Genomic DNA, 20,538 nt, shown 5'->3' with positions numbered 1-20,538 from the left:
CCCTCCCGAGAGCCACTCAGTTCCAGGCCTGGCTTGATGGAGAAACCGTCGGGCTCTGGGCCTCCGACCGTTCTTCCTAGCAGGCACCTGGAGAAACGCCGCCTCCGGGGCTGGCCGGCTCTCGGCTGTGTGAGGCGATGATGCATTTGAAATGTTTGCAACTTCTGGCAGGATTTTTAAAGATTAAGGGGACGTGGATACTGAGCCGAGCGTGCTCTCGGGCACCTGTGCTAATCAAGCGTCGCCGTCAACAGCGAGGAGTAACCGGGCACCGGCAGTTCCCTAGGCTCCCAGGCCTACTTTCCACCTTGTCTCCGGCCCTTGCTGTCTCGGCGGCACAGGTCCCGGTGCCCACAAGTGCCACCTTCTGGTGAAAGCTGAAAAATACAGGCTACTTGGTCAAAGTGAAGCACCCACGTCCCTACAGACGCTGGTTCTCAAAACTGTGACCTTTATAACAGAGAGAGCTACAAGGCCCATCCTGGGTGGAGGGGAAGCTGCCTGTTGCTTACCCCATTTTCTGGAAGGGGCAACGGGGCGCTCTGATAACCGAACCCTGGACTTCAGTGCACGTCCAAAAATGCGCCCAAACACATTTTATCCAATGAATTCAAATCACCTTTGTCTAAACCTTTTCTAGAACCTCTTTGATCTCTTCAAGAGCCGTCGCCTCTCCTCTTGATGCTAGTGTGAGCAAGGTGGCAGTGAGTAGGGAGGTAGTTGAAAGGAGGAAGCAGAGGCTGATGACCAGGGTGGGGGAGACCTCCCAGTGTCCTGGCTCTCACTTTAAATGTCTGTGATTTGCTTCTTCCTCCTCCCTAGGAGAGTCCCTGTGATGCACGATGTCTCAGGTGGAAGTCTGCTCCTGCCTTTCATCTGTGGCTTTTTTTTTTTAAAGATTTTATTTATTTCAGAGAAAGAGAGAGCACAAGCAGGGGGAGTAGCAGAGGGAGAGGGAGAAGCCCCAATGTGGGGCTCCATCCCAGGACCCTGGGATCACGCCCTGAGCAGATGCTTAAGGGACTGAGCCACCCCACTGTCCCTGGCTTATCTGAGAGTGTGTGTCCTCTTTCTGTTGATGGCTGCACAGGAGTCAGAGTGCGGGGAGAAATCGGTTCCACCTGCCCCTTCTGAGATGTTTCTGGGCTGATCTGAGCCAGCTGTTTTTCTAAAGTCAGATTTAACTAAGCAATTATTCTTTCCAAATTCTTGCTACTCCATGTTGGGAGCCAGGCACCCGCAGCATGAGCGTCAGCCCGTGAACGTCAGCCAGCAGTGGGTTAGAAATGCATTGTCAGGGCCCGCCCTTGACTGATCTGAATCTGCATTTGAAAGAGACCCAGAGTGATTTGTATGCACATTAACATCTGAGAAGCGCTCGTCTTAGAGACCCACCCAGGGCCTGGGTCCTGGCTGACTCTGTCCTTGTGCAAACAGGGACCACTCCAGTAAACTTAGCCTCTTCCACTCCAGCCTACATTGATATGCAGTAGCCTTCCGCACTTTGAAGTGGAGAGTGACTCTCTGGTCTGTGTTTGTCCAACACTTCAGAGTGGCTGTGCATACAAGGCTTCCCCTGGGGCTACTCCTCTTAGGGAATCTTAAAAAAAAAAAAATCAATTGACCTTAGCTTGCCTCTTCCCATGACATTTCTGAGTGAACACATCTTAGTTGCCTTGAGAACATCTGTTCCTATGAGAAAGATTCATGGCCTCCTTGAGAAAGCATAGTGCCCACCGATAGGATGGTGGCATTGCTCCTCAGGCCTGTGGGAACAGGTCCTTTGGTAAGGAGAGCAGACATTCAGTGAACACCGGTAATTTCCCAAGTTTTGTTTTTTAGCAGAGGAGCTAAAGAAGTCTTACATAGAACTCCATTTTGTAAAAACAGCACAACCAATTGATCACAGCCAGCATCTCACCAGTCAACAGTCACATTGCTATTACATGCCCAGGCACGTCTCTGCTTTGTAGCATCTTCTCCACAACCCGTAACCCCAGTCTGATCATGAGAAAACATCGGTACCGACCCAGCCTGCGAGGCTCTGTACAAAATACCTGACGAGTCTTCCTTCAAAATTGTCCAAGTCATGAAAGACAAAGAAAGATGGAGAAACTCTTACAGATGAGGGAGATGGGGCTAAATGCCATATGAGACCTGGGCTGGTGCCCTGGAACCCAAAGGACATGGGTGGGAAACTGAGGTAGTCCGAACCAAGTCTCAAGCTTAGTTCATAGAACCGAGCCGGTGTTAATGTCTTAGTTTTGATGACAGTACCACGATTATTCTAGATGCTAACATTAGGTACATCTAGATGAAAGGTATACAGGAACTCTCTCTGTGCTGTGTAACTTTCCTGTAAATCTAAAATTATTTCCAGATTGAAAGATGTTTCTTTAAGATAGCGACCGCAGAGCAAGACTGGTTGGGGTTGGGAGTGGGGCACAGAGGAGAGAGGAGAAAGAAGCCCAAAGCCTGTGCCTTGCCTTGACGCCCCCGCCCTTACTTCCCTCATCCCCCCTACTCTTCACCTGTGGCAGCCACATGGTGTGTTTGGAAAACTGTTTTGCTGATCACTTCATCATTATATTTGACTTTTGCAACAACCAAATGAAGTGGGTTATGTTCCCCTTTTACAAATGAGGAAACTTCAGGGAAATTAAGTAAATTGCCAAGGTCAATGGGCTGGGAGGTGAAAGAGGCCATCTTCAAACCCTGTCTGGCTCCCAAGCAGGTGGGCCTGTCCTTTGGGAAGACGTGAGCATCGTCTCAGTTGGCATCACCTGTTGCTCCTGCCGTACTTCCTCGGGCCCTGGCATCCTTCTCCAGGAAACTGGTCCGGTGTCCTAAGTCCCCAGGTCCCTTCCTGCTATCTGGGTCCCGGCATCCAACAACCAATGTGCTCATTTGGCCTTTGCAGCCTTCAGCCTATCCCAGACGGAGCCTGCGCTCCTGTCCAGAGGATGGCAGCGGTAAAGAAGCTGGGAGCCAGAACAAAGTCAAGTCCATGGCAAGTCAGCTGCTGGCCAAGTTTGAGGAGAACTCTCGGAACCCCTCACTCCTGAAGCAGGTGAGTCCTGTCAGATGCTCACTGGACCTGCCTTCCTGGTGACCAGAACCTGCTGAGAGGCCAGCAGAAACGTTCAGGCTAGTGGTGGATTTCAGGTATGCCAGCCAGGCCTGGCTCAGGTGAGGCTGGGGCTCCTTCTAGATCAAGAGTCAGCAGACTTCTCCAGGAAGGACCAGATAGCAAATTGAGGCGAGAGCAAATATTTGAGGCTTCGGGAGCCATCCTGTCTCTCTTGCAACTACTTCATCTCTGCCGTTGTAGCAGGAAGGCAGCCGTGGACAGGACTTAAACAAATTGCGTAGCTGTGTGCCAACAAAACTTAATGTACAAAAACAGGCAGCAGGCCAGCTTTGGCCCGAGGACCATAGTTTGCTGATGCCTGTTCTGCACTGGAGAAGAAATCCGGAATTTGGTTTTACCTTGTAACCACGACTTGATTTGCGGCCATCCTTGAGATGGTACAGCGTAAGGGAGCTTGAGAGACACTGGCTGCCTAGGAGTCTAAGTCCAAAGTGAGAAGCCCTGTGCAAACCAGGGGAGACCGAGTCACGGGTCTCAGCTCCGTGGGGACCAACCCCCCAAGTGTTCTCTGACGTCTCCTCCTCCGTGTTCCCTTGGGTCAGGCTGGTGGGGCCGCTGTGTCTGACCGGGGTGGCTGGGAGGCTGAGGGAAGCAGAATGCCGTGGGGCAGGCTGCACACCAAGCTGATTGCTCTCAGGCTCTTGACTCCACGGTCTGCACTGCATGGTTCATTTTGCTCCCCTGAATTCTTTTGGGATGCCGCTGTCAAACGACAAAAGCTTGGGACAAGGGGTTTGGTTCTTTTTTGGAGAACACCTCTCCTTTTTTTAAATTTTTTTTAAAATTTATTTATGATAGTCACACAGAGAGAGAGAGATAGAGAGGCAGAGAGATAGGCAGAGGGAGAAGCAGGCTCCATGCACCGGGGGCCTGACGTGGGATTCGATCCCGGGTCTCCAGGATCTCTCCCTGGGCCAAAACCAGGCGCCAAACCGCTGCGCCACCCAGGGATCCAGAGAACACCTCTCCTAAGTCAGAATCAGGCTCCTCTCAGGAGGAGGACAGAAAACAGGCAATCCTAAATGTCTACCTGGTGGTCCATGTCCCTCCTGGACAAACACACCTTCCCCAGGAAGGCAAGTTTGTTTTTTTGTTTTATCAGGGGGGCCATTTTCCTGAGACTTATAATTTTTTTCCTCACTTGCCCCTTCGAAGTCCCCAAGCGTCAGTGAGGGTTCTCTGCCATCAGAAGGAACGTAGCATCCCCGTCATCTCGTGTGCAGGAAACTGCCATTTCCAGAAGGACTCCAGGGCTGGCCACCTTGGCGTGGCATAGGCTCTGGCCCAGCGCCCCAGGTCTGAGCCAAAAGCAAGGCCTCCCTGGGATTTACACGTTGTCCAAGAGAAGGGGACTCCAGGACTTGCTGTTCACACGGACAGAGAAACAGGGGTTCAAGTTTCCCAGCTGGGCCCGGCTTGCAGGAGCTCAGCCCAGCATTCTCTCTGTTCTTGCAAACTCTCTGCCCACCTCTCCTGCTCTCCTCCCTCCAAGTGTCTCAGTCTGACTCACCTTTTCCTTCATGTTTCCTGTGGCTGCTTTTTGGGATTCACCTTCCTCCTCCCAGGAATGCCGTGTCTCAGGGATAGGTAAGCCTGTCCTGCGCATTTCCTCTGACCCACCTGTTAACTCTCGCTGCCCCAGGCCGGAGGAGCCCACACCCGGCCCATCACCTCCTCTGAAAAGGCAGGTAGGGCTCCTTCCAGTGGACCCTGTCTTGGTGAAGTCAGAGGGGACTTTGATCCGGAGGGGTGGGGTCCGTGGCTCTCGGTGCACCCCATGTAGGGCTGATTGTAGATTCGCTGGGAAGGCAGACCCAACGTATAGGTAAGAATAACCGAGTCTGCAGCATCTTGGAATAGGTGCCAGTCAGGGGTGTCCCTCTGCCCGACTTGTTGCTTGGGTGGAAACAAGCTGCACCACATGGGGTGTTCGTACGATGCTCCGGGACACTTGGCTTTGTTGGCAGGCACTTGGGTAGGAGATTTCTAAGTAGGTGGATAAGTGACAGGGGCGGTGGAATGAGCGCAGGGGGTCAACTGAAGGGGTAAGGCTGGCGTGTGGTGAAGGACCTCCCTGGTGCCCAAGCAGATGAGGACCTGCCCGGGGCCCGGGAGGCAGCTGGCAGCCACACACCAAGGCTTTTTCCAGCTAGCATCTCTGGGTTTGGAGTTTGAACAGAACCACTATTATCGAGCATGGTATTCAGAAATGTCTAGCCAGTAATTGGAACATTGTGTCGCTCCCAGCTCGTGGAGTTGAGCGAAGTCGGTGAGGAAATGTTGCAGTGATTTTATGCTCGTGTGCTTAAGAATCACCTAGCGAGCTCTTTCAAAAATATCACAATCTTGTATCCAGCCCCAGACCAGTTGACCTGGACTCTCTGGGGGCTGGGTCCAAATTTGGGTGACTTTTTCTAAGCCCCCTAGGTGACTTCTGGGTGCAGCTAGGACCGAGACCAGGCTTGTACAGGTGTTGACCCGGTGGGTCTGGGGTGAGGCCCGAGACTATGGATGGTTCGTGAGGATGTCAGGTGGCGCAGAGTCGGTACCTGCAGTTAGTTGGGTCTGTAACTCACAGTGGCACCGGCTGTGCCCTTTGTCCCTGGTCCTCGTGGGAATTGCTCGTGGTGGGGGCCGGGGCGGAGGGTGTATGAATGGGCCACAGTCGGGAAGGAAGCTTGATTTTCCTTCTCTCCCAGTTCCCTTCCGTGGTTGTGACGGGGCACGTGCTCCGAGAGCTAAAGCAAGTGTCTGCTGGCGGCGAGTGCCCGAGCAGGCCCTGGAGAGCCAGAGCCAAGTCTGACCTGCAGCTGGGTGGGCCAGAAAACACTGCTGCCCTGCCTCCCACCTGCCAGGGAGCGCTGGCCCTTTCCGGGGTGCTGCGGCGGCTGCAGCAAGTGGAGGACAAGATTGTCCAGGTGAAAGCCCCGCTCTTTGCCCTGCCTCTGCCTGGGTTTGGGGCGCCTTCCTTCCCTCCTCTGTCTCCTCTGCCCAGGGTGGGTTCCTTCTCATGCTCTTCACACCCTGCCTCCCATCCCATCCTGCCACTCTCCTGGAGGCCAGCACCATAGTCCCTGTCACTGTCTCTCTTTCTTTCCCATCTCTCGCCTTGCCTGCAGAAGAGGGCTCAGAACTTGGCCAACAGAGAATTTCACAAAAAGAACATTAAGGAGAAGGCGGCTCACCTTGCCTCCATGTTTGGACACGGGGATTTCCCGCAGGTAAACAAGGGGCTCCCGGAGCCCCCCAGGAGCCCAGATGTTGGCCGTCTAGCCAAGTGGCCACAAGTCGGTCTCTGGAGCTTCATTTCGTCCTCCCTCCTCCTTTTCCGGCATGAGGAGCTATTGACTTTCTGAGTCACTCTAGAATTTGGGCTGGCATCTGAAAAAGACTCCAACGAGCAGGTGCAAAAATACGTAGATCAGTCATGACAAAGGGGAGACCAAGATAATCACGTAGGCTCAGGTCAAAGGAAAATGTTACGAGCAGAAACGTATGCTGTTAGATCTCAGACAGGTCTGAGTAGGCGCTGAGCTTCCTAAGAGCCACCCCAAAGAAGGAAAGCTGGTCAGTGGCAGGAGTCCCGTCACAGCTCCCCAAACCGAAAGCATGATGTTCTGGAGATCTCTCCCCACGGCCCCGACCAGGGAGATCCTGGATGATGAGCTAAGCAGAGGCTGTAACCTGTGCTCTGCGTTTCCGAAAGGCAGCATCAGCCAAGAAGAATGGCTTTGCCTTAGAATGGGAAGCACGGCCCTCTGCAGGCCAGGTACTTCCCTAGAAACTTGCTGAAAAGGAGAGGGAGTGCCTGGCAAGGAGAGGGAAGGGTTGATAACGAGGCCCCCCAGTGCCCGTGCGTGTCAGGTGCCCCCTCGCTTGCAGACAGCCTGGTCTCCAGAACGTAACTCCTCTGCTGCTTTCGCTCAGTCTCCTCCAGACCTGTGTCCTCTGCTAACTGGGCAGAGTCATTGCCACGGGAAGGAAGTTTTGCATCTAGTTCATTTCTGGGTCCCAGGGGGCCATAGAGGCCCCTGCTGTGGCCATCTGCCCCACCGTGGCCCAGCGTTCTCCTTTCCTAAGGTTCCAGCTGCTGCTTCATACCAAGCTCCAGAGTGAGAGCGTCAGGTGCTCGCTCTGGTATCCATCCTGTGGCAGACGTACGCAGGAACAGGACGGATCCGCTCCAGCTACTTTGGTGTGACGAGGGAGCCGGGGTAGTTGTAGCAGAATGCAGGATTTCCAGAAGCCAGACAGTCCTGCTGGGCTCCAAAGACGGAGGCTTCTCTTTTTGTCCTGAGACACCGTCCTGGGTTTCTTTCCCCTTCCCTGAATGTGTAGGCCTGGGGCTACACTCTGGAGGCAGGCACCAGGTGCACTTCGCGGGGATAATCACAGTTTCCTGTTTCTGTTCTGTGCAGAATAAACTACTTTCTAAAGGCCTGTCTCTCACTCACCCTCCGGCTTCTCCCTCCTGCCTTCCGTCTCCCGATCCAGCCGCTGCTTCCTCTCCATCGACTGTTGACTCTGTTTCTCCTGCCAGAAAGGTAGTCGTCCTGAGCAATTAGCTTTCCCCACTCCCTGCATGTTCTGAGACGTTCTCCTGCTCTGCTTGACCTGCGCCCACAAACATCTGGAGCTTGCTTTGGCTGTGATGAAAATGTGTAAGATGCTTTACAACAGCCCTGGATTCGGTGGTTTCTGTGTTGGAGGAAGCAACAGAGTGGAACAGGCGGCACACGAAAACTTGTCAAACGGTGCTGTCCGTGCAGCAAGCATTGCTTGGGCGCCCACCATATGCCACCGTGTGGCAGATGCCAACACACGGAAGGAGGGTGGCACAGTTCTCTTACTCCAGTTGGTGACAAACAGCACATTAGTGTAGAAGTGAGCAACATTTTCCATAGGAGATTGCCAGGATTTGGCTGTTTTTGACCTAAGAAAATGGCAATTCCACACGGCGAACCTCCTACTTTTCGATACCATCCATTAATTCTGGAGGATATAGAGGGCAAGTGTGTAGGAACCCAGAGGGGAGAAGCCTGGAAAGGATTCACAGAGGAGGTGATTCAGGAACCAAGTGTCAAGGGTTACATGGAAGGGGAAGGGCAAAGGTTTTGGGAAGGTCTGGCCTGTGCAAAAGTAGGCAGACAGGGTTTGTGCGAACGGAAAGAAGATTCCGGTGCAACTTGCTTTGAGAATAAAAGTATTTATGGGAATGTGGAGGAGGAAGGTGGAAGTCAGCCCACTCTTCATATTAAAGAGTTTCATTCTGTCCTCTTAGAGCCACTGAAGCCACTGCTTTGTGTTCTAGAAGGATGACTCAGGTAGCAGCGCTAAGGTTGGCTCAGAGGAGGGCAGGAGGTGGGAAGCTAACTTTAAGTAGATCGTGACATGCACCCTTGAACGGTGTTTAAATTGGGGTTCTGGAGCACTTTACATGGTTTCCACTTGCCCGCCTGTTACCAGGTATGCTGAGAACCAGGCTGGGGTGGGACAGTGGTGGTCTTCAGGAAACTTGGCCCCTGGAGCGGCTGAGCCTAAAAACGAATGTGTAGCCCACTTCTTTAGCTGTTGCTCGTGAAGTTAGCTTTTGGTCTCTTCCTCGCAACTGTGCTCCTCCGACCACATCCGGTCTGCCCGGCTCCCCCAGGCTCATCTTGGCGTGCAAGGCTGAGTGTCCTCCATCTCAGTTACCGCTCGTTGGCTTCTGTGCTGTTAGGCTGAAGCACAAACCAGCAACCTGCCGTTGCCTTCGTGAAAAATTAGGAGCTGCCTCTTGGTTTGTGCTTGGGACCCTCACTGCTGTGGGGAGAAGGGTACAGGTAGGGTCTCTAAGAAAGGAGCGAGGGATATTATCAGTCCCAGCCCATCCATGATCCCCAGTATGGGTATGAAGCATCCCTGGAAGGGCTGTGGGAGGTGACATGGAGCTGATGTGCAGCTCTGAAGACAGCCATGGCCAAGAGGCCAAGACAGGCCCCATCTTGTTCCAGGTCAGCCACTGGTCAGCCTTTTGACCTTAGGTCTCCTGACCTGTCTGAGCTTCTGTATTTTCTCATCAGCAAGAGAGTGACCCCTGGCTCACGTAATACTGAGCTGTCTGGGTGAGGATTGGCATTTTTGTCAACATGATCACCAAAGCTCCAGAGCAGCCATTTTGCCCAGCTCAGGAGAGGAGCCATCCCTGGGGGAGGGGGTGCTTCCTGCTGTGGCGCCCTTGACCGGGTGAGAAGGGGCGAGGGTGCCTGGGCACAGATGGGCAGTGGCTGGTGCTCTTGGCTGGGCAGCCTGGCCCCCACCGTGCTGCTCTGTGGCCCAGCCCCTCATTGGCTGGCCCTGGTCGGGGTCCACTCTAGCCTCTGCCTTTCTTTCATGCTCAGGGTGACCTGGCTTGAGGGCAGAGCTGGGGCAAGAAAAGCCACCATGCTTCCCAAGTTCCCTGACTTGGTTTCCAATAGGTGCATGAGGTGCTGGTGAGAGGCAGTCAGCCCCAGTCTTCCCTGGGGCCACCAGGGTCTGACGGAGACACTTGTCGTAGGCATTTCTCCTGTCACATCATCATCATGCCCCACTGAGGCTCTCGGCTGCTCCTCCAGCTGGCCTCTTTGAGCAGCTTTAAACCAACGCCACTCATTTAGCGAGCCAGCAAATGAACATTCAGTCATTCAACAAACATTTATTAAACCACAGGCAACTCAGAGTCAGGCACTTTGGGCTCTTGGGATGTGCATCCGTGATCTAGCCTTACATTCCTTCCTTGGTGAGGCTTGTGCCCTAGTGGGTGGAAATCAACAATCTTGTTAACATATAGCTAAAGTATATAATACATCAAAAACATAAGACAGTACTTCCTATGGAAAAATTATAGCAGGTAGCAGGGACCTGGCATGCTGGGTAAGGGTAGCAATTTTATTTTATTTTATTTTTTAAGATTTTATGGATTTATTCATGAGAGACACAGGCAGAAGGAGAAGCAGGCTCCCTGCAGTGAGCCTGATGCAGGACTTGATCCCAGGACCCCGGGATCACGACCTGAGCCCAAAGCAGATGCTCAACCACTGAGCCACCCAGGTGCCCTGGAAGGGTAGCAATTTTAAATGTGGTTGTAGGGGTGGTTCTTCCTGGGAGAGAGAACTGAGCACGAGTAGAGCCACAGATAAGAAAACAAAGGTGCAAGGAGGAGACTAGTCCCCGCGACTCCTGACCCTGGCCCAGTGTTCTCTGTACCACAGCGGCCAAGCATGAAGGGAGGCCTTGTCAGAGGCACAGCTCAGAGGCTATGTAGCCATGTAGAGCTCCACACCCAAGCACATCGAGAGCTGCAAATGGGATGGGCTTTGGGATGGCCAATCCCACACCCTCCACTCTCCCCCTACAGCTTTATTCTTTATTTCTCCCAGGTTGTGGTCGAACAGTGACCCCTGCCCACCCCCCCCCCATTTTTCTTATCCCATCTCCTTAGCCAGCCTTGGCCATCAGGTGATGGTGCGATTGGGCCTATTAATTACAGGCTGATGTGCCTCTCATAGTGTGGCTGGGAGTGAGTGGAGGGCTCTTCAAAAGGGCCACTCTGGGACACTGGGCAAGTCCCTTACCATCTTGGTGCCTTAGTCTCTCTGTAAAAAGGACCTAGTTTGGCCTCAACATTCACAGCGCCCTCCAGATCTCACTGTGAAGCCATTGTGGACAGGAGTGAGTGGTGAATTTCCAGTTTCCAGCAGTCTCAGGATATTGCCAATGGCCCTGCAACTTCCTCCCCACCCACCACCACCACTTTCCCTCTCTCCTGGACCCCACCCTACTACTGACTTAACACTAGGTTTTGTGCATACAGAACCTGGCAGGGTGACAGCCTCCTCTGAAAAGAATTGGCTGCCCCCTGAGGTCAGTGACAACCTGGTGACAAACTTCATTCTGTCCTAAAGGAGCTCTGGGAGCCTCCCCCATGGAGAGAGCTTGAGGTTGCAGTACTTCTTCCCAGCTGATTATGGGCTGCTCACGTTACCCAAGGGCCCAAGAATTGCCTCCATTCAGGGAAGCCAGAGGAAGGAAAATGTACTTGGAAACTGATGTTTAGTCCTTGGCAACCTTGAGGCAGGCCTTGTGTCTCTCTTCCTGCCCTAGAGTGCTACACTCCAATTCTGAGGATCCAAGGATAATCCCCTCTGCATGGGAACAGACCTAGCTGGACTGGGATGGGGCCACATGTTACTCACGGGGATGCAGACTTGGGACACCAGTTCTGAGAGATGTGGCCAGGGCTGTGTCTTCAGACAGCCCTCTCAGGTGGATTTTTTGCTTTAAGATTTAGTGATGCTGCTGAGAGTTTGGCCTGAATGGCCCCAGGGCATATTGAGGTCCTCTCATTTAGGATCTAGATCCTAACCAGAGTCTTGTCTTTCAAGGACCCGACTAGGGATCACGTCCCCTCCTATGTCTCCAGCATTTATTTGACTCCTCCATCCCATCAAACCGGCCCTCCTGTAGTGTTTTCAACCCCCTATCAACCATTAGTTAACTCCTTTTTTCAAGCAGGGAGGCCCCAGCTGATTCGGCACTGGACATGGCTGCTTGCCACTTGCCAAGGCTGGTGAGCTCTTGCAAGAACAAGATGGTGGCTGAGTGTTTGAGCAAGGGGAGCTGTGGTTTAAGTCATCCTGGGTTAGAAGAGCAATGTGCATTACAAAAGGAGCTTTCTCTACCCCGGGGTGTTTGTTTTAAAACTGGATTTGCAGGGTTTACTGGAGAGATTTGCACATTAGAGGGAAGCTAGGTGAGTCTTGTCTGGGCACTCTGTCTTCCTTTCATTTGATCCAAGGCTAGATCTCAAGGCTGCGCCAACCTCATTGTCCTTCTCTTTGTTCCTGGGATAGGACTGCCTTTGGAGGTGTCCTGTGTGCCTCCCAAGCCTGGGGGATTTTAATTTGCAGAGTGCTGGTGTGTGTCAGGGAAGCAGGGTGCTCACCGTGTGACCTTGGAGGAGTTGGTGGACCTCTCAGCACCTCAGTTCCCCAACCTATAGAAAAGAGGTGACGGCAGCTAGCCCTGATGGTGACAGGAATAGTGCAATGACCTGGTAAATGTGGAATGCCAGAGGTGTCCAGTCAACGTGCTCTCTTTCCCCAGTGGAAAAGAATTCCAGGAGAGATCTTTTACCTGAAATGCATGTTGATTCCTCTCTTCCTAAAGGCAAAGAAGTCACCTTCAGGTTTCCATTTCCATCCCAGCCACTTAAGAACAGTGCGGCCTCAGGTGAGTTAGAGCCTCTCTGAACCTCAGCTGCCCCATCTACGAAGGGGGATTATGAGACCCACCTCGCAAGGCTGTGTGGGCCACACACTTATGATCACAGCACGGTGTCTGGCACCAGGGGATGCAGGTTGCAGACGTGGGCGCCCACGGGGAGGTCACAGCCCCAAAGGCCTGCCCGAGTCTCAGCTCTGAGGATGTCATTTCTGGACCCCCTCAAATGGGGTCGTTTTAATCGTTGCCCTCTCTCGCTCTTGCCCTGAGCGTATCACTGGGCACCCAGGCCCACAGCCTATCCTCCAATGTTTCTTCCATAGGGACTCCTCAGAGGGGAGTGTCAGCCCGAATGGGCCCAAGAGACTCCCCCTGGCCCTGCCTTCGAAGCTTCCCCTTCCTGTGAGCTCTCAGCTTTGAGGCTCGCCTTACCCTGCCCAAGCTGCATGGGCTTCATGATGTTCGCGGCAGGCCAGGTGGCCCAGCTCTGTGGTGGAGCAAAGCCTGGACATACCTGGTATTCTTGGCTGAGTTCCAGGCCTGAGGGGGGATCCAGGTGGGCCCAGGGACCTGCTTCCTCCCTCATTCAGAGCAAATACCCTGTGCCCGGAGTATATGGATGAGTAAGACCCAGTTATGACATCAGGGAGTGCAAACCAGAAGGGAGATGGGTCAGCTCGGAGCTGGGCGAGAAAGGCTCCTTCACACGTAGCCAGGGACTGACTGTCATGTTCTGAGCTCAGAGCCAGGATTGCCTCAAGAGGGCCTCCTGGTGGGGGTCCAGCCATCTTCCACAGACTCTGGGGATGGTTCTGGTGACAACAGATATGTCACTGTGTTTGAATCTGAGCTGACTCATCAAAGAGAAGCTGGTGTGCTCATCCAGAGTGGGCCGTATTGTTCTTATTTGTGCAGAGGAGGGAACCCGAGGAACCCAGAGTTTCCCAGAGTGAAGGCCATCTCAGGAGAAAAGAAGTCCTAGAAAGCTACACCAATGGTGGTGCTTTGGACTCACTATCTGCAAAGTGCTTCTTGGGAGCCCTGTACCATGCGAGGTGTGGCCTGGATTCCCTGGTGACCCTTTTTTGCAGCCCTGCAAGGATGGCAATGGTCTCCCCCCATTTTACAGATAAGGAAGCTGAGGCTCACAGAGGGAAATGGTGGATGTGAGATTAATCAAATGTAATGGGAGATAATGGCCCGCCAGAAATGTCCAGCCATTCCAGCTTGTTCTAATTAACTAAAAAATAATTAGAATTCAAAAGGGGGAAGAAGGTAATAAGAAATACTCCAATTCTTCAAAATTATAAGAATATTGAGAGACACATAAAGGTTTGCAAAAGCAGCCCCACAGCCCTCCAGAATAACCAGTTCTTTAAAAAACTAGTGACTGGGATAGGATCATTTTTGGCCAAATCCTTCCATTTGAACAAACTCACCCAAACTATAAACTCTCCTCCTGACCAGCCCTCCGCAGGAACATATATGGCCTGCCTTTCAGGGCATGAATCTCCTTGTTGAGAACCTCTGGATCTCATTCTGAGGTCAACACTAGGATGAGTTTTCTGGAAGTTTCTCTACAAATTGATCTCTATCTTAGGATCCCAAGATAATTACCAGGAGTCTGGTAATTCCCTGGTTGTGTAGAGCAGTGCTACTCAATGTGTGGTCCACGGGCAGGTACTGGTCTGTGACCCAATGAGCACAGCAAGTGAGAGTGAGCATTAGACACTCATAGAGCAATCCGACATTGCCACGCATCCAAGCGCGTGATCCTATTGCCAATAATTCACTTTTGTTATGTCCAGAAATACCAGGTCACAACAGATTAGAGATTTTTTTTTTAAAAGCAAAATCTGGTCATTTACCACTGACAGTTTGAGGAGAAGTGAGCTAGCACATGTCTGGCTGGTCAAGTCTTCACTCTGCTGAGCCAATAAGGCATCCTGTTGATAAGAAACAGAAGAGAACCCATAATCCTCAGGGCAATGTCTGCCCCCACACTGGTCTTTGAGGTGGGCTTCAGGGGGCCCCCCCATCACGTCTTGAGATGAGTTCTCCATCACCTGGTCTCCCTGTGACCTCTCCAGTTAGTCCAGTCCACTTCTTGGTATTGGCCAGTGGTGACTCTGGATTGGTTTCCATCAGGTGGGGAAGGGCACATGGGATTCCCAAGCTCTCCTTAAGGGTGCTTTTGTTATTCTTAGGGAAGCTGCTGTAGTGGGCTGGGCTGTGTTTGCAACTGGGAGAAGGAGGTTTTTTGCCTCATATTGAAAGACCAGGCTTTGTCTTCATCCTAGATTACCTGGCCAGGTGACCTGGGCAGTGCCCTGTCCTGCCAGAGTAACTGAGCAAGCCCATGACTGCACAGATGGGTCTGGTGACACCTGCCAGCAACCTTACAGCCCTCGGCATGCTTCTGTAATTGCTCCTTGAGTCAGGATTGCATAAATGCTCAGCAGCACAAAGTGCTTATTAGCTAAGTGGTTAATAAGGTCCCATTAGGGACTTGTGTTTAAAGCCTGGAAAGTATAGTCCAATCTCTGCTAACTCAAGGGAAGCAATAATTGCGTGTGGGTATCATGGCATCACCATGGAGTCTTTCTGGGAGAGCGCCTTGGAGCCGGTTCACACACTGGGCCACTAGAGACAGCCACACAAGGGCAGTGTGGGCAGGGAGGTAAATCTGACCTCCTGTCATCCCTCCCTTCTTTGTTTTGATATAAACCCAAAAAATACTGGGTATTCTACAACCCCTTTGTAGAAAGGGGCCTGGGGTGTGGGGGGTCCCACTGGGGGTGGAACATCCGGCAAACAGTGGCTTGTTGTCCTGAGCCCGTGCGCCTGAATCTTTCCTAGAAACAGGAGCCAGGTTTCTTGGCATTTGTGAATGGCCGAGAGTGTGCTTGGGAGCAGAATCCTCATCTCTCCCAGACTGGGGGAGCTCAGGAGGTGAAGTGGGTCTGGGGTGACTGCCTTGGCAGCTACTGCTCCCAGGAAGGGGACAGACTTCGTGAAGTCTGAGGAGCTCCCAGCTGTCTGAGCCGTGGGGTCAGACCCCCTGCTTGCAGGGCCTGCGGCCTGCCACAAGCCCCAGGAGCCCCACACGTGGTAGGGGTGACTGTTCCCAACTGGCTGTGAGCGTCAGGGCTTCCTTAATGAGAAAGGGAGCAGGAGCCTCCCGGGGCTGGTCATTGTCCCCAGCCTGCTTGGCGTCCTTCCCTCTCCTTCCCCCTTGCAGTGGCTGCACTGTTGCTGGTCTCAGGTTCTGAGGCTGGGCCCTGCTACCGGGCGCTGGGGGGCTGCTGCCGTCACTGTGCAGTCCTCCGAACTTCCTGCTTTATAGTTGAGGCTTTCGTAGGAGATTAGATGCGGCCTCCCAGGAGCAGCCCTGGGTTTAGACCGAGGGCCTTCCTTCAACCACGCACATCACTGTTGTTTGCTGTTGGCGACGGCTACCGGCCTGTGCCCCTCTTCTCTCTGGCTGCACCTCCCAGAAGCTGGAGTCAAAGCCTGGGAAGGGTCTGGAGCCTGCCTTCCTCCGGGATCCTGCAACCAGAGATGGTGCTTACAGCATCTCTTACTGTGGCATTTGCCTCCCTGAAGAGGAGACGGCGGTGGTTTCCCGGGGATGGCCTTTCAGAGCCGGTGGGAAAGGGGGAGCAGGTGGGGTTTGCAGGGGGTGTCCGTGTGATTGTGCAGCGTCTGCTTGGGCTGTCAGCTCCACCCCTGCCCTGGCTCCAAGACCCATGGATGGGGATCCGGGCACTCAAAGGTGGGTGTGGCCGTCATGCCCTCTGGAGCACAGGCACCTGCCACTGGCCAGGCAGTGGTGCCCAGGGCCCACGTGGAGCTGACCTGCCAGCACCAGCCCGGGGCCTCTGGCCACTGCTGCCCAGAGCGCGCGGTGGAGCACCCATCCTGTTGCCTCCTCGCTCCCATTCCAGTCCCTGCTTCTGTAGGCCTGGGGGGCTCAGGTCAGACAGCACCATTGCTCCCCAGGGACGTGGGGGCTGCAAGGCAAGCTGGGACCTGCTGCATTCAGGAAGCGGGGAGGGAGGAGCCCAGCTCATCCTGGCCTAGCCCCGCCAAGCGCCAGGCACTTGAACACCCATTCTTTCCCTCAGTTCTTACCACTCATCAGAAAGGCAGGCATTATTTTCCCCATCCTACTAAGTAAGGAAACTGAGCTCAGAAGTTGAGAGTTTTGTGCCTCGCCCCAGAACTGGTTCACGGTGGAGCTGGGGTCCCAACCCTTCCTCCCGGTCCAGGGGGTGGGGGTACAGCAGTCCTGCTCAAGAAGCAGCTGAAGCAGCAGCTCGCAGCCCTCCAAAGAGGAGGGATCTCTATGGGAGGGTGGCTGCCGGTCAGCTGTCTGTTGGTGAGGTCCTGGTTCCTTAGGGTGTGCGAGCACCCGGGCTGCGGGTCAGGAGACCTGAGAAGAGTTCTGAATCGTGCGTGTATTTGCTAAGTGGCCTGGGATAGATCCCTTCCTCTCTCTGGGATTCACTTACCCCATCTGTGAACCAAGAAACTCGACGCGAATCCCGAAGGCCTTGCGCGCCCATGGAGCTAGTTGTACAAGTCACCCGGCTCACCCAGGCCCCGGGGTTCCATTTCTGTCCTTCTCTCCATCTCCAGAGTGCCTGCCGCCCGCTCCAGGCTGGTTTGGCCTCTCCTGGGATGTCGGGTGCTGTTTGCATGTGGGTGTGGAGCCCTGTCCCACATCCAGCCTGTTTGCGCTTTCCTTCTGGTGCTAACTGGCCTCTACCTTTGTCTCTGTCTCCTCTACCTCTGCTCTTGGGTAGCTGACGGTAGGGAAAGTGTCCAGCGGAATAGGGGCTGCAGCTGAAGTCCTGGTCAATCTGTACATGAATGATCACAGACCTAAGACCCAGGCCACCTCTCCAGACCTGGTAAGGACCACACCCCTCAGCCTGTACCCGCAGACACCGGCTCTGGTCTCCCAGAGAGGATGGCCTGGCCCACCCGAGGGCCCCTTCTTGTGGACAGGAGGCGTGAGAATGGGGTAGACCGGAGCCGAGGTTAGACGGGGGTGGGGGGGCTGCGTTTTCTGAACGACAAACCCCACTCGGCTCCCCTGTGGGTCATTGCACGAGACAGAGCCTCTCACCTGCTGTCCGGGGCTCTGAAGAGCACATTGAAAAGGCCGGGCAGGCCCCTGGCTTAGTGAGGCATCCCTTACCATTGGCCCTGGGCGTCCAAAGTGGCCCTTTTGCACTGGGCTGAGAATCCAGCGACAGAGAGATACCCTTCCCTCTGAATTCTCCTTTCTCCAAACAAGGCTGCCTGCTGCCATCACCAGCCATTTGACCGGACGCTTCTCTTGGTAACCTTTTGACACGTCCCCCCAGAGCCCCCCAGGAACACCCGCTGCCTGGCCCTCGCCCTCCTCCCTCGCACTTAGGAATTTGCCTGGCAGCCCCACGGGGGCTAGAGGGCACCGCCTCTCCCTTTCCTGCAGTTCTCTTTTTTTTATATATATAAATTTATTTTTTATTGGTGTTCAATTTGCCAACAAATAGCATAACACCCAGTGCTCATCCCATCAAGTGCCCCCCCAGTGCCCGTCACCCAGTCACCCCATCCCCCACCCACCTCCCTTTCTACCACCCCTAGTGCTGCAGTTCTCTTGAGCCGTTTGGATGCCACAGGCTTTCTTTGCCTGGCCTAAGTCATTGCAGGAGGACTGGGGTGTGGAGGCGTTCTTTCGGGGACCTCACCCTAGGCCTGGGCAGCACTTCGTCCCTGGGGTGGATTCCTGGAGACAGGTCGCTGGGCAGGCATGTTGGTGAGGGGTGCCCACCGTGTCAGATGGGGAGACCCCGCCCCCACCCAAAACCCGAGCTGGCCACCTGGGGAGGACCTGCGCCCCCCACTGCCCCCCCCACTCGCCAGCTGGCCTGCCTGGGAGCAAAATTAGCAGCAGCCCGAGGGGGACGGGGTCTGCAGAGGGAGCTGTCCTCCCACCCCTCGCTCTCTGCTGCGGTGCCCGCAGTGACATGAGCAGCAAACAGGAGCCCAGGAGGTCCCCACGATCGAGGCCGGAATTCCCGGGAGTCCCGGCCTCACGTGGCGAGAGCCCGTGTCAGCCCTAACGCCGGCGCTTCTCTCCCGCCACCCCGTGCCCCCAGGAATCCATGCGCAAAGTCTTTCCCCTGAACCTGGGCGGCAGCGACACCTGCTACTTCTGCAAGAAGCGCGTGTACGTGATGGAGCGGCTGAGCGCAGAGGGCCACTTCTTCCACCGAGAGTGTTTCCGCTGCAGCGCCTGCGCCACCACCTTGCGCCTGGCCGCCTATGCCTTCGACGGCGACGAAGGTAACCCCTGGGGCCGGCCCAGCGCTCGACCCTGGTGGCTCTGGGACGCCCTGCACTTCCCCAGGAGTGGGAAGATCCTGCTAGAGAGAGGAGGGGGCACCTCTCGGGGGGGGCCCGGGGTGCTGTGGGCACCTGCTACGTGCCCGCGGCGGCACCTGCTGTGTACCGAGCGCTTGACATACGCGTCCTGGGCCAGTCTCCCCACCTCCCGTGGCCCCGTGTGGTCAAGAAAATCCAACCTCTGTAGCGTTGTCACACACTCAGCACCACACCTGGCTTGTGACCAGGGTTCAATAAATGATGATATATTAATGTTATTTACAAAGGGGGTATCGCAAACATCACGGTAATAACAGCCACCACCCCCCCCCCCCCCGAGAAGCACCTGCCAGGATGCACCGTAAACCCACGTAACCGCGGGCCTGTTACCTAACCTCCTGGTCCCTCCGTTACCTCATCTGTAAGAGGAGGATAATCACAGGTCTTAGCTCCTAAGGTTGTTGCGAGATTGCTCGCGTGGGTTAATTCACGGGAGCCCGCTATACTGTGCGTCCCGCGTAGGTTTTTCCTGTTTTATGGTTGTTACCGTCCCTGAGATTACTGCTGTAGCAGTGAACGAAGAAGGCTTCTCTGGAAGGCGCCCAATGGTCCTGGGCTGTGGCCAGTGGCCCAGGGTGTGCCTCACCTGGGTCTTTTCCTCCCCATCACTCCTGCCATCTGCTTCGAGCCTCTCCCACCCCCAGGAGCCCCAGGAAGGATCGGGACCTGGAAATGGTGCTGACATTCAGAGCTGCCCATTTTGCAGCCTGGCAGCTGGCCTTGGGAAGGGACTTGGCCTCGGTTTGCCTTGGGGACTATCTGAGGGCCTCAGCCCCGTCCCTGTCATCCCACCCCCACCCCCCAAGGCTACAGCCTGCCTCTGAGGCAGCGAAGGGTCCTGAGACCTCATCTCAACGCGGCTTCTTTAGGACAGGCGACAGAGACCCAAGTTCGAGGCCTCCTGGGCTTACTCCCGCTATTGGCCTTCTCTGCCCTAGACAGGGGCAGACATTGGCCGGGTCCCACTGCTCTCATTTATAGGAGAAAACCCGTGTGTGCATGTGTGTGTGTTCCTTTTACAGGCAAGTTTTTCTGCAAGCCTCATTTCATTCACTGTAAGACCAACAGTCAGCAAAGGAAGAGACGAGCAGAGTTGAAGCAACAGAGAGAGGTATGCTTTGTCTCGAAAGTGCTGGTGATACAGGGAAGGTCCCCGGATGGGAGGCAGTTTTCGAGGGCCCCGCCAAGTCAGGCCAGAGTTTCTGTGTCTGACCCTGGAGGGACTGCGACCCACAGATGAAGAGGAAAGTGTGTACTCTGCGGAGTGGAGGGTCCCTCTGCCTTAGCCTGTTCTGCCGGCCTCCGGGTTTATCCCATTCTGGAGGCCGGCTCCCCGGTGAGCAGTGGGGCTGGCTTCTCTGGAGCAGCTCGGGAGAGCTTTCTCGTGTCCCAGCGATGGGACTGTATGCCCAGCTCTGTGGAAACTACAGGGTCCCCCATGCCCGGGCCCCACGTGACCACAGTGTATGCAGGGGTACGTCCCGTGGGTCCTACCTTTCCCTAGGTTCTTGCCCCGGGTTCAACAAAGTGATAGCCCGCTGAGTGTATGGTGATAGCATCACCTCTGGTGGCTCTTAGCAAGGACCTTCTCTACCGCTTGATTCACAGAACCTCACCCCCCCCCCCCCACAAGGACCCACACTCTTTTTGGATTATACCAGTAACCTAGGCCTAACGTAGAAAAATGGGTAAATGAAAGAATG

At 54.5% G+C, this 20,538-nt stretch overlaps 1 protein-coding gene across 13 annotated transcripts in view; it reads left to right on the top strand.

Annotated features, from left to right (window-relative positions):
* Positions 1–20,538, top strand: part of MICAL2 (microtubule associated monooxygenase, calponin and LIM domain containing 2) — a 222,473-nt gene that overhangs the window by 110,927 nt on the left and 91,008 nt on the right. For 5 of the 13 annotated variants that reach the window (XM_072794046.1, XM_072794043.1, XM_072794044.1 and 2 more), the window contains exons 16-24: positions 2,921–3,070; positions 4,717–4,839; positions 5,851–6,069; positions 6,271–6,372; positions 7,570–7,695; positions 12,341–12,403; positions 17,203–17,310; positions 18,550–18,736; positions 19,858–19,946. In XM_072794046.1, the coding sequence (XP_072650147.1) occupies positions 2,921–3,070; positions 4,717–4,839; positions 5,851–6,069; positions 6,271–6,372; positions 7,570–7,695; positions 12,341–12,403; positions 17,203–17,310; positions 18,550–18,736; positions 19,858–19,946 (1,167 nt within the window). The remainder of the gene's footprint in view (positions 1–2,920; positions 3,071–4,716; positions 4,840–5,850; positions 6,070–6,270; positions 6,373–7,569; positions 7,696–12,340; positions 12,404–17,202; positions 17,311–18,549; positions 18,737–19,857; positions 19,947–20,538) is intronic. The other 8 variants (XM_072794049.1, XM_072794055.1, XM_072794056.1 and 5 more) reach the window with 4 other exon arrangements.

Source organism: Canis lupus, chromosome 23 (assembly GCF_048164855.1).
Source record: "Canis lupus baileyi chromosome 23, mCanLup2.hap1, whole genome shotgun sequence".
Lineage (NCBI taxonomy): Eukaryota > Metazoa > Chordata > Mammalia > Carnivora > Canidae > Canis > Canis lupus.
This window is presented reverse-complemented; position numbering and strand designations above follow the sequence as displayed.